Source organism: Echinops telfairi, unplaced genomic scaffold (assembly GCF_000313985.2).
Source record: "Echinops telfairi isolate 266 unplaced genomic scaffold, ASM31398v2 ScPeMD7_7458;HRSCAF=8496, whole genome shotgun sequence".
Taxonomy (NCBI): domain Eukaryota; kingdom Metazoa; phylum Chordata; class Mammalia; order Afrosoricida; family Tenrecidae; genus Echinops; species Echinops telfairi.
The window spans coordinates 14216593-14233429 of NW_022111358.1; the positions used below are offsets into that span (position 1 = coordinate 14216593).

The following is a 16837-nucleotide window of genomic DNA, read 5'->3' on the forward strand; positions in this document are numbered from 1 at the left end:
ATTTATAAACTATCAAGGGCTCATGAGGGAGGGGGGAGCGGGGAGGGAGGGGAAAAATGAGGACCTAATGTCAGGGGTTTAAGTGGAGAGAAAATGTTTTGAGAATGATATACAAATGCGCTTTACACAATTGAAGTGTGTATGGATTGTGGTAACAGTTGTATGAGCCCCTAATGTTTTTTTTTTTAAAAAAGGAGCCCATTATATCAAAGTAGGTAAGAGGGGAAGACCATACATACCCCTTGGGGTAGGAAAATTAGGGGGAAGGGGAGGAGGTAGAAAGGAGAAGAATATGCCTCAAAAGGGGGAGAAGAGGTGTATCATTAAGGCAGCAAAATATTCTCTGTAAAAAGACGAGGGGGAAAAAAGAAAAAGAAAAAAAAAGACGAGGGGAGGGGTATACAAAGCCTCAGAGATGAAGGCAGAGGCTAAGGAACAGCATGCCTCCTCAGTGAGGAGGGGGCGGGGTCCTCTCCACTCAAGTGTCCAGAGGAAGGGAAATGGTAGGTTCTCTTCTTTCTCTGGGTCCTGGTCCTGGTCGAGCCACTCCAATGCCTGATCCTTCTCCCTTATCTAGACAAGGGTGCTGCAGGGCCCAGAAGGCAGAGATTCGGTTTTTGTGGGTTAAAAAATCAGCATTTCCAGCAGCTGTGCTCCGGACTCCTCTATCTCACGGACCACTGACTGCACCGGGAACGGCCCTCTGGGGGAAAAGGCTCCCTGGGGGAGAGAGACATCTCGGGGCCAGTCTTCCTCTGGGGGCAAGCCGATCAGATAAAAAATGTTGCCTAACAGGTCAGCTTCCGAGTTTCCACAGAAGAGAAGCTTCCGACGAAACATCTCTGGGAAGATACAGCCAACACTCCACATGTCCACGGGTGTTGCATATGCAGATTGCACAAGAACTTCAGGAGCCCTGTACCAGAGTGCAACCACCACAGGTGTAAGGGCCATCTGATAGCTGTAGATTCTGGCTAAGCCAGTCGGCCAGCTTGACCGTCCCATTGCTTGTCATCAGAATGTTCTCTGGCTTCAGGTCCCGATGAACGATGCAATTGGCATGCAGGAAATCAAGGCCTCTTAGAAACTGCCGCATTAAATCCTTGATGATCTCCACTGGCAAGCCTGGTGAGGGGGCTTTATCTAAGTACGTCCTTAGGTCTTGGTCCACATGTTCAAGCACCAGCGTCACCTTGGTTTCCCAGTCAGTTCGGGCTGTGGCACAGACGTCCATCAGCCGGACAACACTGGGATGGTCGAACGCCTCCAGCCGTCTCAGTAGGGCCACCTCCCGAACAGTGCTGATAGGAAGGCCGCAGCCAGTGCCTTCTCACACTCTTGCGGGCCACAAAGTGGCCACTGTGGGGCTCACGGGCCTTGTACACCGTGCCATAGGTGCCCACACCAATCTCGGCCACTGGCTCATAGCGAGAGGTAGCCATTCTCAGATCAGAGGAGACCCTCAGTCCAGAGCGAGAGCTGGGGGGCCGCCCGTTTCGGGCCTTCGGAGTCAAGTCCCGAGGCGCCATACACCCCTGCGCGGTCCCCACAGCTGGACGCGGAGGGCCTGACCATAGACGCAGGCCGCCAGCTAGAGCGGCCCCCTCACCCCCATCCTCAATCGCTGCCTTCTTACAGTTGATAATTTTTTTATTTCAAGCAAAACTCATACTGAGCAGTCTTCTAGGTGCTCAAATATTTCACTTTCTATACATTAAAATAATTTTTTAATTGTAGAGGGATTATAAGTTCTTGAATCACATACTCAAAAATATCAAGCTTTTTACAAACCAGGGCATATAATGTATATTTTTGGAAAAAGATGACTTACGGCATATTTTAACTCAATATCAAAAGTCTATCTAAATGTTCTGCTTTCATTTATAAAATAAGTTATTATGCTTTCTCCAACTAAGAAACTTTTCTGTTGTTGTTGAAACTTTAAAAATAATCAATAGATACCTTTCCTTTACTGGAGTATAGCTATAATTTAAACTACATTCGAATTCTTGAATTTTGCATGATGTGTCTGATTTTACATACTAAAAATGTTTTCTAAATTAGATCTATTTTAGAAGAAAAACAAAAACTAAGATAAATGTGATAACAATTGCAGTGCTACCAAATTATTGGGTTAGCCTTTGGTATACTTTGATTTCTCTTACCTTGTGTTTTTTCCCAGGTTCTCTCTCAATATTTTGTCTATCTTTCTTATCAGGAAATAGGAATTCCTCATCTCCTTCAACAAATGCATATGGATCAATTTTAGGTTCTTGCTCTGCATCTGATGCTATTGCTGAAAGATACTGATTTTTAATTTGATATTGCTGCACTAGTTCATCAGAAACTTTTAAAGGTTTCTTACATTGCACCATTAACCTGCATAAAAATACAAAATGAGAAAATTCATTATTCATTGGGCATAAAAAAAGTCAAGAAATGACTTAATAATCATGAAGTTATTAGAACTATTTAGAAGTTCTTTAACCTGAAATTTCTAATTCTACAAAGAATCTAAGTCACAGAAAAGTTTACCTAAGTCACACTTTAGGACAGGAGAAATGGAACGTAAATGCAGTCTATTTTCTATATGCTTTTCCCACCAAAGTTTGCTCTTTTGGAAATCCACTGTGCTCTCGAGTCCTCAGTCATACTCTTTGTGCATAACCATTTAGTAGATGGGCCTCTTTAGAACAGTGTATATTAGGATGAGTATCTTGAATGACTGATGTTAATATTCATAGAAGGAAAGTGATTGGTCTTGTCTTACAATCATGATCACATATTTGAAGTTAAAAAAGTTTTTAAAGACTGGCTTGTGTTTGTTTCGGGACTCAAAGGGACCCCTATAGGACAGAGAAAAACTGCTCCTGTGGGTTTCCAAGAGTAAATATGGGAGCAGAGCACCTATCTTTCTCCCTCAGTGAGTGGCTGGCGGTTTTAACCATGTGGGTTGCAGGCCAACTGGTAACGCACTATGCCACCAGGATTATGAATCATAATCAACTCAATGGCAGTGAGTTTGGCTTTCAGTTTGGTGTTCCAAGAAAGTATTAATTTTGGCAAGAGGTTTTACAATAGCAAAGTGAAGTCAGTGCCAAGTCTCTTAAAGTTCTTCTTCTAATCACATCAGAAAATTTATTTTTTATATTATCAGCTTTCTAGTTCAACCTGGAATCTAAACATGTGTTTCTACTTTCTCCAAAAATAAGATGACAAAAGAGGGAAGAACAAGAGAGAAAACACCAGTGAAGAAAAAAGATGAATGAGCAGAAACTGACTTTACCCGGAGAAAGCTGAAGCATAAAGCTGAGGGATACCAAACCAACAAGCACGAGCACCAAACAAAACAAAAACACCCAAACTCGTTGCTTAAGAAAGAAGGGACCCGTAGAGGGTTTCAAGTTGTAAATCTTTTCAGAAGTACACTGCTACACCTTTCTCCTGTAAAGCAGTAGGGGTCAAACCATTACTTAGCAGCTGAACACTTAACTACTGGGCCACCAGGGATCCTCTGCTATTGATCAGAGAACCCTGGAAATGATCAGGTCTTTGATTCCTCTGAAGATCTGGGTGCTTGATGAGAGTGAATACAGAGTGATTAGTATTCCTGTTTGTAAAGCTGATTTAACTAAACTGCTACAGTAGCAGTCAGGCTTCTTCCTCAGATTATATTCAAAATCCTGCAATGGCTAATTCACTGAGTGAAAACCTTTCTTGTACCCTATAGGATGATCTGGCTCCTTTTTTTCCTCTCCATCTTTATCACGTAACTATTCTACTCCTCTCCTCATTCATATTTCTTCCAAGGGCCTTCTGATGTTCCTCAAAGAGGTCAACAAACTTCTGGACAATGAGTAAGAAAGATCACAGAAGAACTGATGCATTTGAATTATGGTCTAGGCGAAGAAGAATGGACATCATGGACTGCCAGAAAAACAAACAAATATGTCTTGGAAGAAGTACATCTAGAATGCTTTTTAGAAGCATGAAGGTGAGCCTTCATCTCAGGTTCTTGGAACATGCTCTCGGTAGAGCAGTGGGTCAGTGAAAAGGTGGAAGTCCTCAAGGAGAGTGACACAGTGGCTGGCAACAATGGACTCAAACACAACAACTGTGAGGATGGCAGAGGTCCGGTGTTTCGTTTTGTTGGACATAGCCCCCTATGAGTCAGAATGGACTCAAAGGCACGCAACAACAAATTCTATTGGAAACAGGGATATAATTTTTATTCATTTATTCGCTTCTGCCTGGCACTAGAAGGTACTTTATAAGGATGATAACACAGGGCATCAAAAGTAGTTATTTTTCAAAACATGACATTAAAAAAACAAACAGAAAAACCCACATGACATTACGTGCTCAAAATTAAATCATTATAATCCTCAATATGTCTAATCTCTAAACTACAATCCTAACTCTACAGAAATGTTCCATAGGAACACAGAGCTAATAAACCACCAATGTGTATTCTTCACAATGAATTATATTAGTTCTGTTTTATAAACACAACATTTACTTCTAAAACTTGCTTTAGGACTTTAGTAACTGAATTGTCTATCTAATGTTCACTAAAATAATTTTTTAAATAGTATCTACTTTGATATACACTTTCTAATTTAAGACCTATAATAACCATATAAGGTAGGAAAGTGTATTCTCTTCGATGTGATGCAGAAATTATCTAGAAGCAAACAGTTTGCTGAGGTTACACAGTAGCAGAGTTAGAGCTGGAAAGACATTAAGGTTTTAAGAATACATGTTGAAGGAAGAGATGAGCCAGAGAGGGTGCAGTATAGCACCGATGAAGCACACAACTTCCCTCTACTTCTTTAATGCTTCTTCCCCCCACTATCATGACCACAATTCTGCCTTACAAATCCGGCTAGACCAGAGGATGTACACTGGTACAGGTAACAGCTGGAAACACAGGGAATCCAGGACAGATAACCATTCAGGACTATTAATGAGTTGCGATACCAGGAGGGTAAGGGGAAGATAGGGTAGAAAGGGGGAACCCATCACAAGGATCTACATATAACCCCCTGCCTGGGGGTGGACAACAGAAAAGTGGGTGAAGGGGGACATCAGACAATGTAAGACATGAAAAAAACAATTTATAAATTACCAAGGGTTTATGAGGAAAGGAGGGTGAGGAAGGGAGGACAAAAATGAGGAGCTGGTACCAAGGGCTCAAGTAGAAAGAAAATGTTTTGAGAATGATGATGGCAACAAATGTATAGATGTGCTTGACACAATGGATATATGTAGGGATTGTGTTAGAGCTGTAAGAGCCCCCACTAAAATGATTTTTTTTTAATGTAAGGAAAATTTTAAAAATTTATAATTTATCAAGGGGTCACAAGGGTGGGGGGGGAGGGAGAAAAGAGGAGCTTATACTAAGGGCTCAAGTAGAAAGTAAATGTTTAGAAAATAATGGCAACATATGTACAAATATGCTTGAAAAATTGATGTATGGATTGTCAAAAGAGCTGTAAGAGCCCCCAATAAAATGCCCTATTGATTAAAAAAATAATGTGAACTATCAAAATGCAAAAAAAAAAATCATGTTTAAATAATTAATCATGGGGGGGGGAGAGGTAAAAACAGCCTCCTTTCCACCACCCTGAAATAAACTACTACTCTTTATAGGAGTAAATAAAACTGGTTTTCATGTTAAATTGTTTTCTGTAAGAAAGCATAAAAACTGCCACATGGTTCGCTAAGTCATTGCTAACCTATTGTGCAGTAATATTAAAAGGGCCATTCCTAGTGCCAAGGGCTCTATAAGAAATGAGTGACATGAAAAAAGTGGGTGAAGGGAGATATTGGGCAGTGTAAGACAAAAAAATCATTTTAGTGGGGGCTCTTACAGCTCTAACACAATCCCTACATATATCCATTGTGTCAAGCACATCTATACATTTGTTGCCAGTGTAAGACATGACAAAATAATAATAATTTATAAATGATCAAGGATTCATGATGGGCGGGGTGGGGAGGTAGGGGAAAAAAGAGGAGCTGATACCAAGGGCTCAAGTAGAAAACGAATGTTTTGAGAATGATGATGGCAACAAATGTACAAATGTGCTTGACACAATGGATATATGGATTGTGACTAAGAGTTGTACGAGCCCTCAACAAAATTATTTTAAAAAAAGAAGAGTAAACCAATGTACTACCTAAAAATAAACTTATTTTACTGAACTGTTCTCAAACACATTGGCATATGCAAAGAATTTAAATGTAGTCAAGATCAAGTCACAATGAATAAAAAGTATGAACTATAATACACATACTTCTATATTTAAAGCTGATTAAAAGAGTGATTTTTAAGAGATGCCCGATTCAATTTATCATTTCAATACTATTCCAATTCTATATCACATATACAATATTTTGTGTGAATAGGAACATCTCTCCTTTACTAAAAGGAGCTTTCACTTATAGCCACTTAGGCAACTGCATAGGTACCATTTAAATTAGATATAAAACTAATCACAGTACAGTCAAAGAACAATAAGTACTACAGCCATGAACAGGAAGCTATGCCAAGTTCAAAGCAAATTTAAACTATGTTTATGTTGTTACCTTGTTCCTTTTCCCTGTGACTGCAATCCTGAAATGTACATGGAAACTTTAATATACCACATATACTCGAGTATGAGCCAACCTGAATATCTGCTGAGGCACCTAATTTTACCCCCAAAACTGCATTAAAAATGTGCTGGGGGAAAAAAAAAACGGCTTATGCCTGAGTATATACAGTAGTCTATGGTAGGTAACAAATGTTATTGTCTTTCCCAGAAAAGTCATTGCTAGTGAGTTGCTTCAAACTCACAGTGACCTAATAGGACAGAGTAGAAGTGCTCCTGTGGGTTTCTAAGAGTGCAAATCTTCAGGGGAGCAGAAAGCCTCTTCTTTCTACTAGTAGCCTTTACAAAGTAAAATTTTTCTAAAGGTGTAGTTAGTATTTTAAGATTGACAATTATACAAGGAAATAAGCTATAAAAGGAAATGTTAAAGATGTAAAAGATGCCCTCTATTTTTAATGGCCCTTTTCTAACACTATATCCAATATTTAAAATCCACCCTTAAATTGAGTTTAATCCGTCAAAAGTATAACTTTATTGCATTATATAACAAGCAATCAAATAAAGAAGACTGTTATTTATAATTAAGGATAGTCAAACCAGAGTTTATTTTATCATGGACTTCTACGAAATTAATTAAAATGTATCTTTTAGAGATCAAATCATACATTCCATAATTACGTATATACAAGAATAATCTGGTATGAAAGCTAGTTCTATTGATCAGTATCATGATGCAGATACCCTGATAACAGAATAAAGAATTATGATCAAGGACAGTTTGTTCTTTGCTACAAGTTTAGAAAACTTCTCTCTGAACAGAATATGTTAAGCAATCAAAAAATAATTGTTGAATCCTTGAAATAATTAAAAAGCAACTGTAATGTTTCTTGAAATAATCTTTGCTGTCATCTTTAGAATTAGTAAAGTCCCAAGTCTGTTCTAAAATAGATATTATAGTTGAGAAACTAAAAACACTTAGAAAGATAATGATGTTTGCCACAGATGTGTGCACAGTATACCAATATATGGGATATGCTCCTACCACTTCCAACAATTTCCTCCTTCAACTATATTTTTACACATTAGAAATGAAATTTTGCTTTAAAGCAGTCAATGAAAAATTAAGGCATAAACTGCTACATAGGAAAATCTAAAAGTAAAGGAAGCACTAAGAAAGATTAATTCCATCACTATCCTAGTTAGACATTATCCAACCTAATTAGAAAAAAATCATGATCACTTAATAATTTTAAATCTCACTTAAAAATATTAAACAAAATCTGGTATTTCTCTTAAACTTTAATTTCTCCTCCTACTAGAATTTTCTACAAAGACACTTAAACATACACCTATATAAGTCAACAATTATAATAAAATGATTTCTGGAGTTACATTCTTATTCTTTATATATTTTTGCCTGTTAACTAGAATATTAATCATTCCCTATTATCAGACATGTGATCCCAACTGCCTGATAGTACACATATACAAATTTTTATTTGAGTTCGTTATTTCTAACACTTTACACTTTATTCTTAAGCTTTCTAATGTATCTAGAGATCTTTCCTTATCAGTCTATAGAGATTGCCTTCATATTGTTATATGAAGTGGCTATATCATTAATTAGTCAGACAATACTTTTTAGTATAAGACTTTACTTTCTAAGACACATACACAGCTACTTCAAGTAACTTTAAATTTTGGAAAATGTAAAATAATCAGACTTAAGTTCACTAAGATGTAGTCTAAACAAGGTAATGGGGGTTGGGAAGATAAGTCTGTTCTTCCTCATCATTCCTTTCATGAACCAAAAGCATCTTTAATCCTCCTGTAACTTCTGCTACATTACTATCAACTGGTTGTAAAGTTTTTTTACATCCATGTTTATAACATCCATCACTACATTTAACTAAAATCCTAATGAGGGTTTTTCTATCACCTTTTGTCTGTGCTGTTCAAGGTATTCGAACTGACCTCCTTTTATTGATAATAGTACTTGATTTTTTCCCCCAAATCCTCCTTTTCAGAACTCTTTAATTTCAGAAAACTTACAACAGTCTTCCCATTACTTCAAAAATAACATACAAACTTGTAACCTAAGAGCATTTTGGGTTTCATTACATATCCCTACAAATACTTGCCATGTCTCATTTTCTTGTCACGACAAAGACTACTAAGTAGCACTCCTAGAATATATCCTTATTAAATTCCATTAACTTCTAAGTTTTCCATAAATGGAATTATGTTATCCCCCTATGTGGCTGTGCTCCTACTATATTTTATATGTACCTCTCCTAGTTAGCTTATGGTTTTTCTTTTTCCATTAGATTATAATTTCATTCAAGGTCAAAACCAAATTTAAATAAAACTTTACTTTTACTCAAATTGGTAAAAGAAAATGTATCTTCATTCTAATTAACTTCATTACAATCAACCACAACACATTAAAATACATTTTTAAAATGTCAAAACATGGAAAAGAGGAATTTACAACAACTAGGTAGTATGGATTCACAAATTTATTTATATAAAATAATCAAGCTTTGGAAAGGATTACTCTATGACTATGACTACTCTATGACTCTAAGATGTTCACTTACATAGCAGCTGTAAAAACAGAGTGCTTCTACAAGTATTTTAGGTTTAAATGTTAGTAAGAAAGCAAAATAGTAATCCCTAGGTATTATGATAAAGATCTCACCAGCTTTGTCAATTTGTTTTGCCATTCTCCTTCAAGAGATGGCTATTTTTAAAAAATTCTCACAATATCCTATTTACAAGCAATATTAATAGTGGGTATACAAAAAAAGTGAGTCAAAACCCAATGGAACCTTGGAAGAATGTCTGGCTTTCTGGAAACTCAGCGATTGAAACCCCTGTAGAAAACAGTTCTACTTTGGCATACATGGAGTTGCAATAAGTCAATCTTGAAGGAACTGGAACAAGAACTTGAATTATCAAGTAATTTCATCAAAATCTTTTTTACTATTAATGAAACAAAAACCCACAGCTTTTGCTTTAGCATAATATATACACTGAAGAACTGTGGAGACCTAACTAGTATGAGTGATCTCCCTGAAAAATTAATCAAACCATGTTGATTTATCCAATTTAATAATTATTACTCTATAGAGTTCAAATTTCTAAGTTATTTATAATATTAGAGCACCTAGAACTATTAATAGATCATTCTTTGATGCAGGGAATGTCTCATATACTATAGGAAATTTACCAGCATTTCTGGCCAAATCCACCAAGTACCAGGCAGCATATCCCCAGTGGTGACAACCAAAACTGCCTGCAGACATTGCCAAATGTCACCTGGAGGGTGAGGGGCTGGGATCTCACTGTAGTCGAGAAATTACTGCCTTAAAAACAATAATTTTGGGAAAAGAACAGACATAAACCTGCTTGATCTCAAACATAAGCAAAACAGCAACAACAAAAAAACGCTTCTAATTTGCTAAATACAAAACAATTGTATCCCATAAATGCTTTTTACTTTACATATCAGCTAAGCTTATAATGATTGACTTTTCAGTAACATTTACCACATTTAATTTATCACTGTAACAAAAACAAAGCTTAAGGCTGATATTTAAAAGTAAACTAAAACACAAAACATGCACTTTAGTAACTAGCATAACCAAAACCATATTTACATGAGACATAGAAGTACTATACTTTAAAAAAAAAAAGTACTATACTTGATCTTAGCCAAAAGGCCGAGAAACGATACTGAGACATAGTAGTAAAAACCCTTTTATTCAAGCTTTTTAAAATTTCTTTCTATGAGGCAAAATAAATGGTGACCAAAAACCAATAGAAACCAATGTTATTTCCTTAAGTGATATATCACAAACCAGAACCACTCTGTTCTGCAGGCTTTTTCCTTTTCATTCTTAATTCAGTGAGAAAAATATCGACTAATTTTGGAAGACATTCTAAGGCAGTGGTTCTCAACCTTCCCAGTTCCGTGACCCTGTAACACAGTTCCTCATGTTGTGGTGATTCCCCCAACCATGAATTATTTTCGTTGCTCCTTCTTAACTGTAATTTTGCTACTGTTATGAATTGGGCAACCCCTGTGAAAGGGTCATTCGATCCCCAAAGGGGTCACAACCGACAGGTTGAGAACTGCTGTTCTAAGGTTAAATAGCACTAACTTTCTAGAAAACGGTTTCACTTACAGTGTGTACACAAAACACACATACACACGCACAAAACAATGGCTAGAATTTCTGGATCTTATGACTGTGTGATGTTCCCTTAAAAACTTACTTTTGAAGTTCTTAAAAAGCAAAGAGTTGTATCACATTTTTAAATACATTAAATAAGATAACTGGGAAAGAACAAGTAATAAAATCAAAGTAATCTGGGCTCATACTACCGTTCACTGATCCAAACATTTGCTGAATGTCTATTATGTGTTTGACACTATTAGAAATCTGAGTATGTAGGTGTGAGTCTTGGAGGAATACAGCCGTAGATGAGAGAGTCCTCGCCCTCATTGCACTTACCTTTTAATAGGAAAAAGACTATAGACATATATATAGTATATTTTCAGAAAATGACATATGCTAGGGAAAAAATAAAAGCAGTATATGGAAAAAGTGGTGAGCGATTTGGAAGTGAAACAAGAAATAGTTGATGACAGGAAAATCCTCACTAAGAAGCTAACTTTTGAGGAGGACTGAATGATAAAGCTATTCCTCCTTCTCTGTAATACAATTCTAATATCTACAATACATGAATTTACTTTTTTCAAGCTATGAAAGAAAGCTGATGTAGCTATTTAGGAAGCCAACAGGAAAGTAATATTTACAAGTGGAGAGTCCAGTAAGCAGGAGACTGGTAATCTTACAGATCAGGGCAAGGGATTTTAACTTTATTCTACATGTAAGACGAAACTATTGTACGATCTACACCAATGAGTAACATCATTTAGCAGACACTGTTATGAGTCTGACTGCAGTGAAGAGCATCAAAGAAATCAACAGTAATTTCAAGCAAACCTGAAGCTGGTTTAGACTTTATAAGATATTCAGCACCAAAAAAAAAGACACTGCCAACAAAAGTTGATTCTCACAACCCTCTAGGGTTACAAGGCTGTAAACCTTTATAGGAGCAGATAGACTCATCTTTCTCCCAATCACAGCTGGAGAATTGTAACTGCAGACCCTGTGGTTAGCAGGCCAATGTTTATCTGAAGGTGCTCACTAGGGCTCTATATTCAGTACTGACAAGATTAACATCTTTCAAAATCTGTTTTCATGATAGTATTTGCTGGCAAGAAACCCACTGATTATTAATCACCTTTCATAATAAGAGTCTCTTGAAATCTAATTTCAAATCCAGACTGATTTTAATAAAACACAAACTATACTTTTAGATGTATGGTGTTAGATGAAGCACATGTAATGCAATGATAAAAAGGAATTTTTAAAAAATCTCTTAACAGGAAAGAAAAATGAGAGTCCTTTCCTGTTGCAGCCATGAAGGCTGAGCTGTGATTTCCGTGAGTACAAGATTTACCCCAGACACCGGAAGCGCTACGCCAGGACAGATGTAAAGGTTTTCCAATTTAATGTGAAATCAGCTTTCCTTTTCAAGAGGAACCCTCAGCAGATAAACTGGACTGTTTTGCACAAAAAGGAGCCATCGGAAGAGAACCCGCCATGCAGTCACATTCCAGAGGGCCAACACTGGTGCATCTATTGTTGATATACTGGCCAAGAGGAAACAGAAACCTGAAGTTAAAAGGCACAACAAGAACAGGCTATCAGGGCTGCCAAGGAAGCAAAAAAGGCAAAGCAAGCATCTAAAAAGACAGCAATGGCTGCTACTAAGACTCCCACAGAGGCAGCTCCCGAGCAGGAGATTGTGAAGCCTGGGAAGGTTTCTGCTCCCTGGGTCAGTAGAAAACGCCAAGTTGGCAGATGAGACTTCAAATAACAATGAAAGCATAACTCAAAAAGAAAAAAGAAAAATGAGAGAGAGCCTAAAAACGGACCAGTAAGAGGAAGCTTTTAAAAGTTCATGGAAAAAAATCCACTGTTTTTAATTCTATTTTTTCCTCCAAGATTTTTAACTTTATTATTATATTATTCCATACATTCTAAAACAGTAGTTAGTGTAATGTACTATGGGAAATGGAGAAAGCATACAGTAAATATATTTGTGCATAAATATGAATAAATACATATATACATTGTCAAACTTTGAGAAGTCAAGTCACTGCCATTGTGCCGAGTCTGGATATTAGGGACCCTATAGGGCAGGGTAGAACTGCTCCATGCGGGTTTCAGAGACTGTCACTCTAAAGCCCAGGAATAAAATTTTGTCACAGAACAAGCAAGAAATACTTGCATCTAGAACAAATTCAGGTTGGGACTAATTCTACTTTTCTATGAACCTCTTTAAGCCCCTCATATTTCAAATCTCAAGGAAGCTCAAGATGAGATGAAACTCAGCAGTCTGCAATCAACAATACACAAAATATGCACAAGGGGGTTGTACATCAACTAGAAACAAAAAAAGAACCAAACAGCATGAAAAAACAGAGACAATCTGGACTTAAACTTCTGAACAGAAAGAACAAGGTCAGAAAATAGGAAGTTCTTAAAAAAAAAAAAAAAAGAATATACCTAGTGAAAACAAAAATATGGCACCTATCACATCTTCCCCCACCCCCTTTCTTAAATTCCTTGCTTAATAAAGTGAATTAGCATTGATATATAGTATATACTAAACTATTTATTGAGTAGGTCAACCAATCAACAAGCTCTGATGCTCTATCTACATACATAAAATTTCCAATCAGCCTGCCTATTCCTTGAGTATAAATGCATAGAAAGAATTACCATAAATCTGATGTAAAAGTAGCATAGTAAAGAGAAAAATAAAAATAAAGTAATTATAGAGGAGAAAAAAAACAACTCACAAAACTTTCCAAAGGGGGACACTATTGAATAGGTTGGAAATTATAGAAAAAAACAACAGATTAAGAATTTAAGAAAACTGAATAATCCCCTCAAAGAAAGAGAAAAAGAAACACTCATAGCTCAACATATGTATCAGTGAGGGTCTAAAGAGAATTAAAAAAAATGAAGATGACGTTACTCAGGAAAGGGATAAGACAGAAAAGACTTCACATTGAATAAGACCTTCAGGTGTCCAATACAATAGCCCATTCCACCTCTCCCTCAAAAATCTTTGTATTATTTTTTTCTTGTGAAATTCCATAAATCTAAGGCTAAGGAGAAAACCCTAAAAGTCTCATGGGGGCACAAGACCACAGGAAGAATGAGACAATGAGACTGGTGTTACATATTTCATCTGCAGTACTGGACAGCTCTGGATACTAGAAGACAGTAAGTAATTCTGAGGAAAAATTGTTTTCAACCATGAGGTCAATACAATCTATGTTATCAATCCAAGTATAAGGGCAAAAAATAATTTTCAAACATTCAAAGATATCGAGTTTGTCTCCCATGCATGCTTTCTGAATTAAACATGTGCTCCAACACGAAGGGTGCAAAATAAAAAAGAAAATCTTAAGTCATAAGAAATGTTAAATTCACTTATGAATCTATTAAAATAAAACCCTAGTAAAACAGTTGGAAAATTAAGTTTAGAAAGCACATGGCCCACAGTAAAAAGGCCTGAAGAAGAAAGTAATGAATTCCACATAAGAGTTAAATGAGTTAGAAGCTATCGCTATAACAAAACACATATATAAATAGGAAAGTGTGACATTTTAAGCAAAAACAAAGTCTAAGGCATCATTTAGATATTTAGGCCATTCTGAACCCACTGACAAGTGACAGAGAGTAAACTTAATCGTTGCATACTAATGGCGGTGTATTATTCTAGGGGATATAATGGTGTTTTGTTAGTTAATTTTAATCTTTTCAAAAAACCAACATAAAAAAACACAAAAGACACATAATATGGACAGACAACATAGGCAGAACAAAATAAGAGTAAAGGGAGACTCAGAAAAAAAACTTTTACTCAAAACCAAAAAACAAAACAAACTCACTACCACTGAGTTAATTCTGGCTCATAGCAACCCTACAGGACTGGTGGTTTCCAAGACGAACTCTTTTATTAGAGTCAAAGCCTCATCTTTCTTCTCGAGAAGCTGGCGCTTTCAAATTGCTGACTTTGTGGTTGGTAGACCAGCATTTAACCTACTAAATATTCCATAAATGAAATGTTCGAGAAAATCAAGTAACAGCATGAAGGTATCTGTAGCACATATAACCATAACTAATGAAGCATTAGTATCTAGCATACACAAAGAATAAATCAGAAAAATAAACGGATAATTCACAGAAAACTGTATAATAAGGTTTTTCAAAAGCTTAACTTCACTAGGATTCTGGAAAACACCATTAAAACAATGATCTTGTTCTGCATTCAGATTAGCCAAATTTAAAAGTCTCATAACACGAAATATTGAGAAAACTACAGGAGCCATTTTCACACTCTGCTGTTTGGTAAGAGCATAAACTGGTATAAAGAACAACTTAAAAACATCCTTTAATTTTGAAAATAGACATACTCATGGTCCAGCAATTCCACTGTTAGATATATGACAATTTCTCTAGTAAATACAAGTGCAAAGATAGCTATACAAAAAAAGCTCCCTGTTCCAGCACTTGCAACTATGAGAAATTGTACCGAAAACAACCAACATGCCCATTGTTTTCAAAGAATTATTGTATACTCACAAACAAATTCATACTATAAATGTAATTAAAATTAATTAACTGGTACTACATATATAAAAGCATGTATAGGAATGATAAACACTAAATTTAGGACAGTGAAAGCAAGAAAAATAGTATACAGGTATTCTAAATGAATCCAAAGTTTGATGACAAATATTTATGTATTATTTTCTCCACTTTGCAGCTAAAATATTTCATTATACAAAGAGTCCCTGAGGAAATGACAGTGAAAAAATTTTACAAAATTAGTACTCAAACCATTTATTATGGAAAATTCTACCTTGAAACCAATTCTGGAATTATAGGAATAAGCTAACATTATTTCTACCCTTAAATCATAATAGTGACCATTAAAAAATACATACTCTGTAACTGATGTTACACTTTCCTGTCCAAAAGGTCCAACTGGATCATCCTTGAATTTATCACTTGGAAGCTGAGGTGGTAAAAACTCCACATCTTTTTTCTTTGGGACCTTGTAATACTTCCAGGCTACATTAGCTTCATCTTCTTCCAAGTTTACTGCTGTACCAACATATACTGTAGGTTCTACAGCTTCCTGGAATTGAGTTGGGAAAGACTGAGATAAACTGTCCATCCTATCTTCTACTGGTTTAGAAGGAACCAAAGGATCTGGCGTTGGCATTTGATAAAAATGTTGACTCTGAGGAGTTGAAGGTGTTTTAGTTACTCCCTCATCAACTACATCACACGGATGAGGACTAAGTGGGGGTGGTTGAGGTGAATTTGCTATTTCAGTGCCATGCATCTGAGGAGTCTTTGCTACATCATTAGTTCTGATATTTGAAAATCTCACTTGACTGTCAGGAGCAGAGATTACAAGTCTTTGACTAGCTGAATCTGTGTCCATGCCAACATCATCACTAATAGATACACGATGGTGAAAGGGAGTCAAGGGGCGTTTCTGTGGTTTTTCACTCTTTTCTTGCTTCTCATTAGTCTTGTGCTTAGGAAGTACTTGCTGTTGCTGACCTAACAATGATGCTGGTCCTTGCTGTCCAGGATTTCTTGATTTGAGACTTTTGTGCCTGAAAAAGTTAAAGAAAGGTTTCAGATTTAAAACAGAGACCTATAGCATAGAGTTAACACTATTAAACATTTTCGGAACTCATTTTTCATGCTTCATCCTAAAAGTAAAATGATTCGAATTTACATGGGAGAAAAATACTCTGTGCAGTGACTTTACAAATAAAAACATGCAGAAATTTTCCATAAAAGACTACTGTTTCCTGCTCACAAGTCTACACACTTTTTATGGGGTTTGTCTCCACTGAGAGCCTTCATCATACTTACTTTGTACATGGTGTCAGGAGAGACCAGTCCCTGGAGGAGGACACATGTTTGGTAAAGTAGAGGGGGTAGCAAAAAAGAGGAAGGCCCTCAATGAAATGGATTGACACAGTGGCTGCCACAATGAGATCACATAGAACAATTGTGAGGATGGCACAGGACTGTGCAGTGTTTCATTCTGTTGTGCACAGG

At 36.4% G+C, this 16837-nt stretch overlaps 1 protein-coding gene and 1 pseudogene across 1 annotated transcript in view; both read right to left on the minus strand.

Moving 5' to 3' along the window:
• MED13 (mediator complex subunit 13) overlaps positions 1-16837 on the minus strand; it is an 83737-nt gene that overhangs the window by 37611 nt on the left and 29289 nt on the right. The window contains exons 8-9 of the mRNA XM_045299845.1: positions 15700-16383; positions 2166-2379 (exon numbers count right to left, since the gene is read on the minus strand). Of these exons, the coding sequence (XP_045155780.1) occupies positions 2166-2379; positions 15700-16383 (898 nt within the window). The remainder of the gene's footprint in view (positions 1-2165; positions 2380-15699; positions 16384-16837) is intronic.
• LOC105979016 lies at positions 479-1442 on the minus strand (annotated as a pseudogene).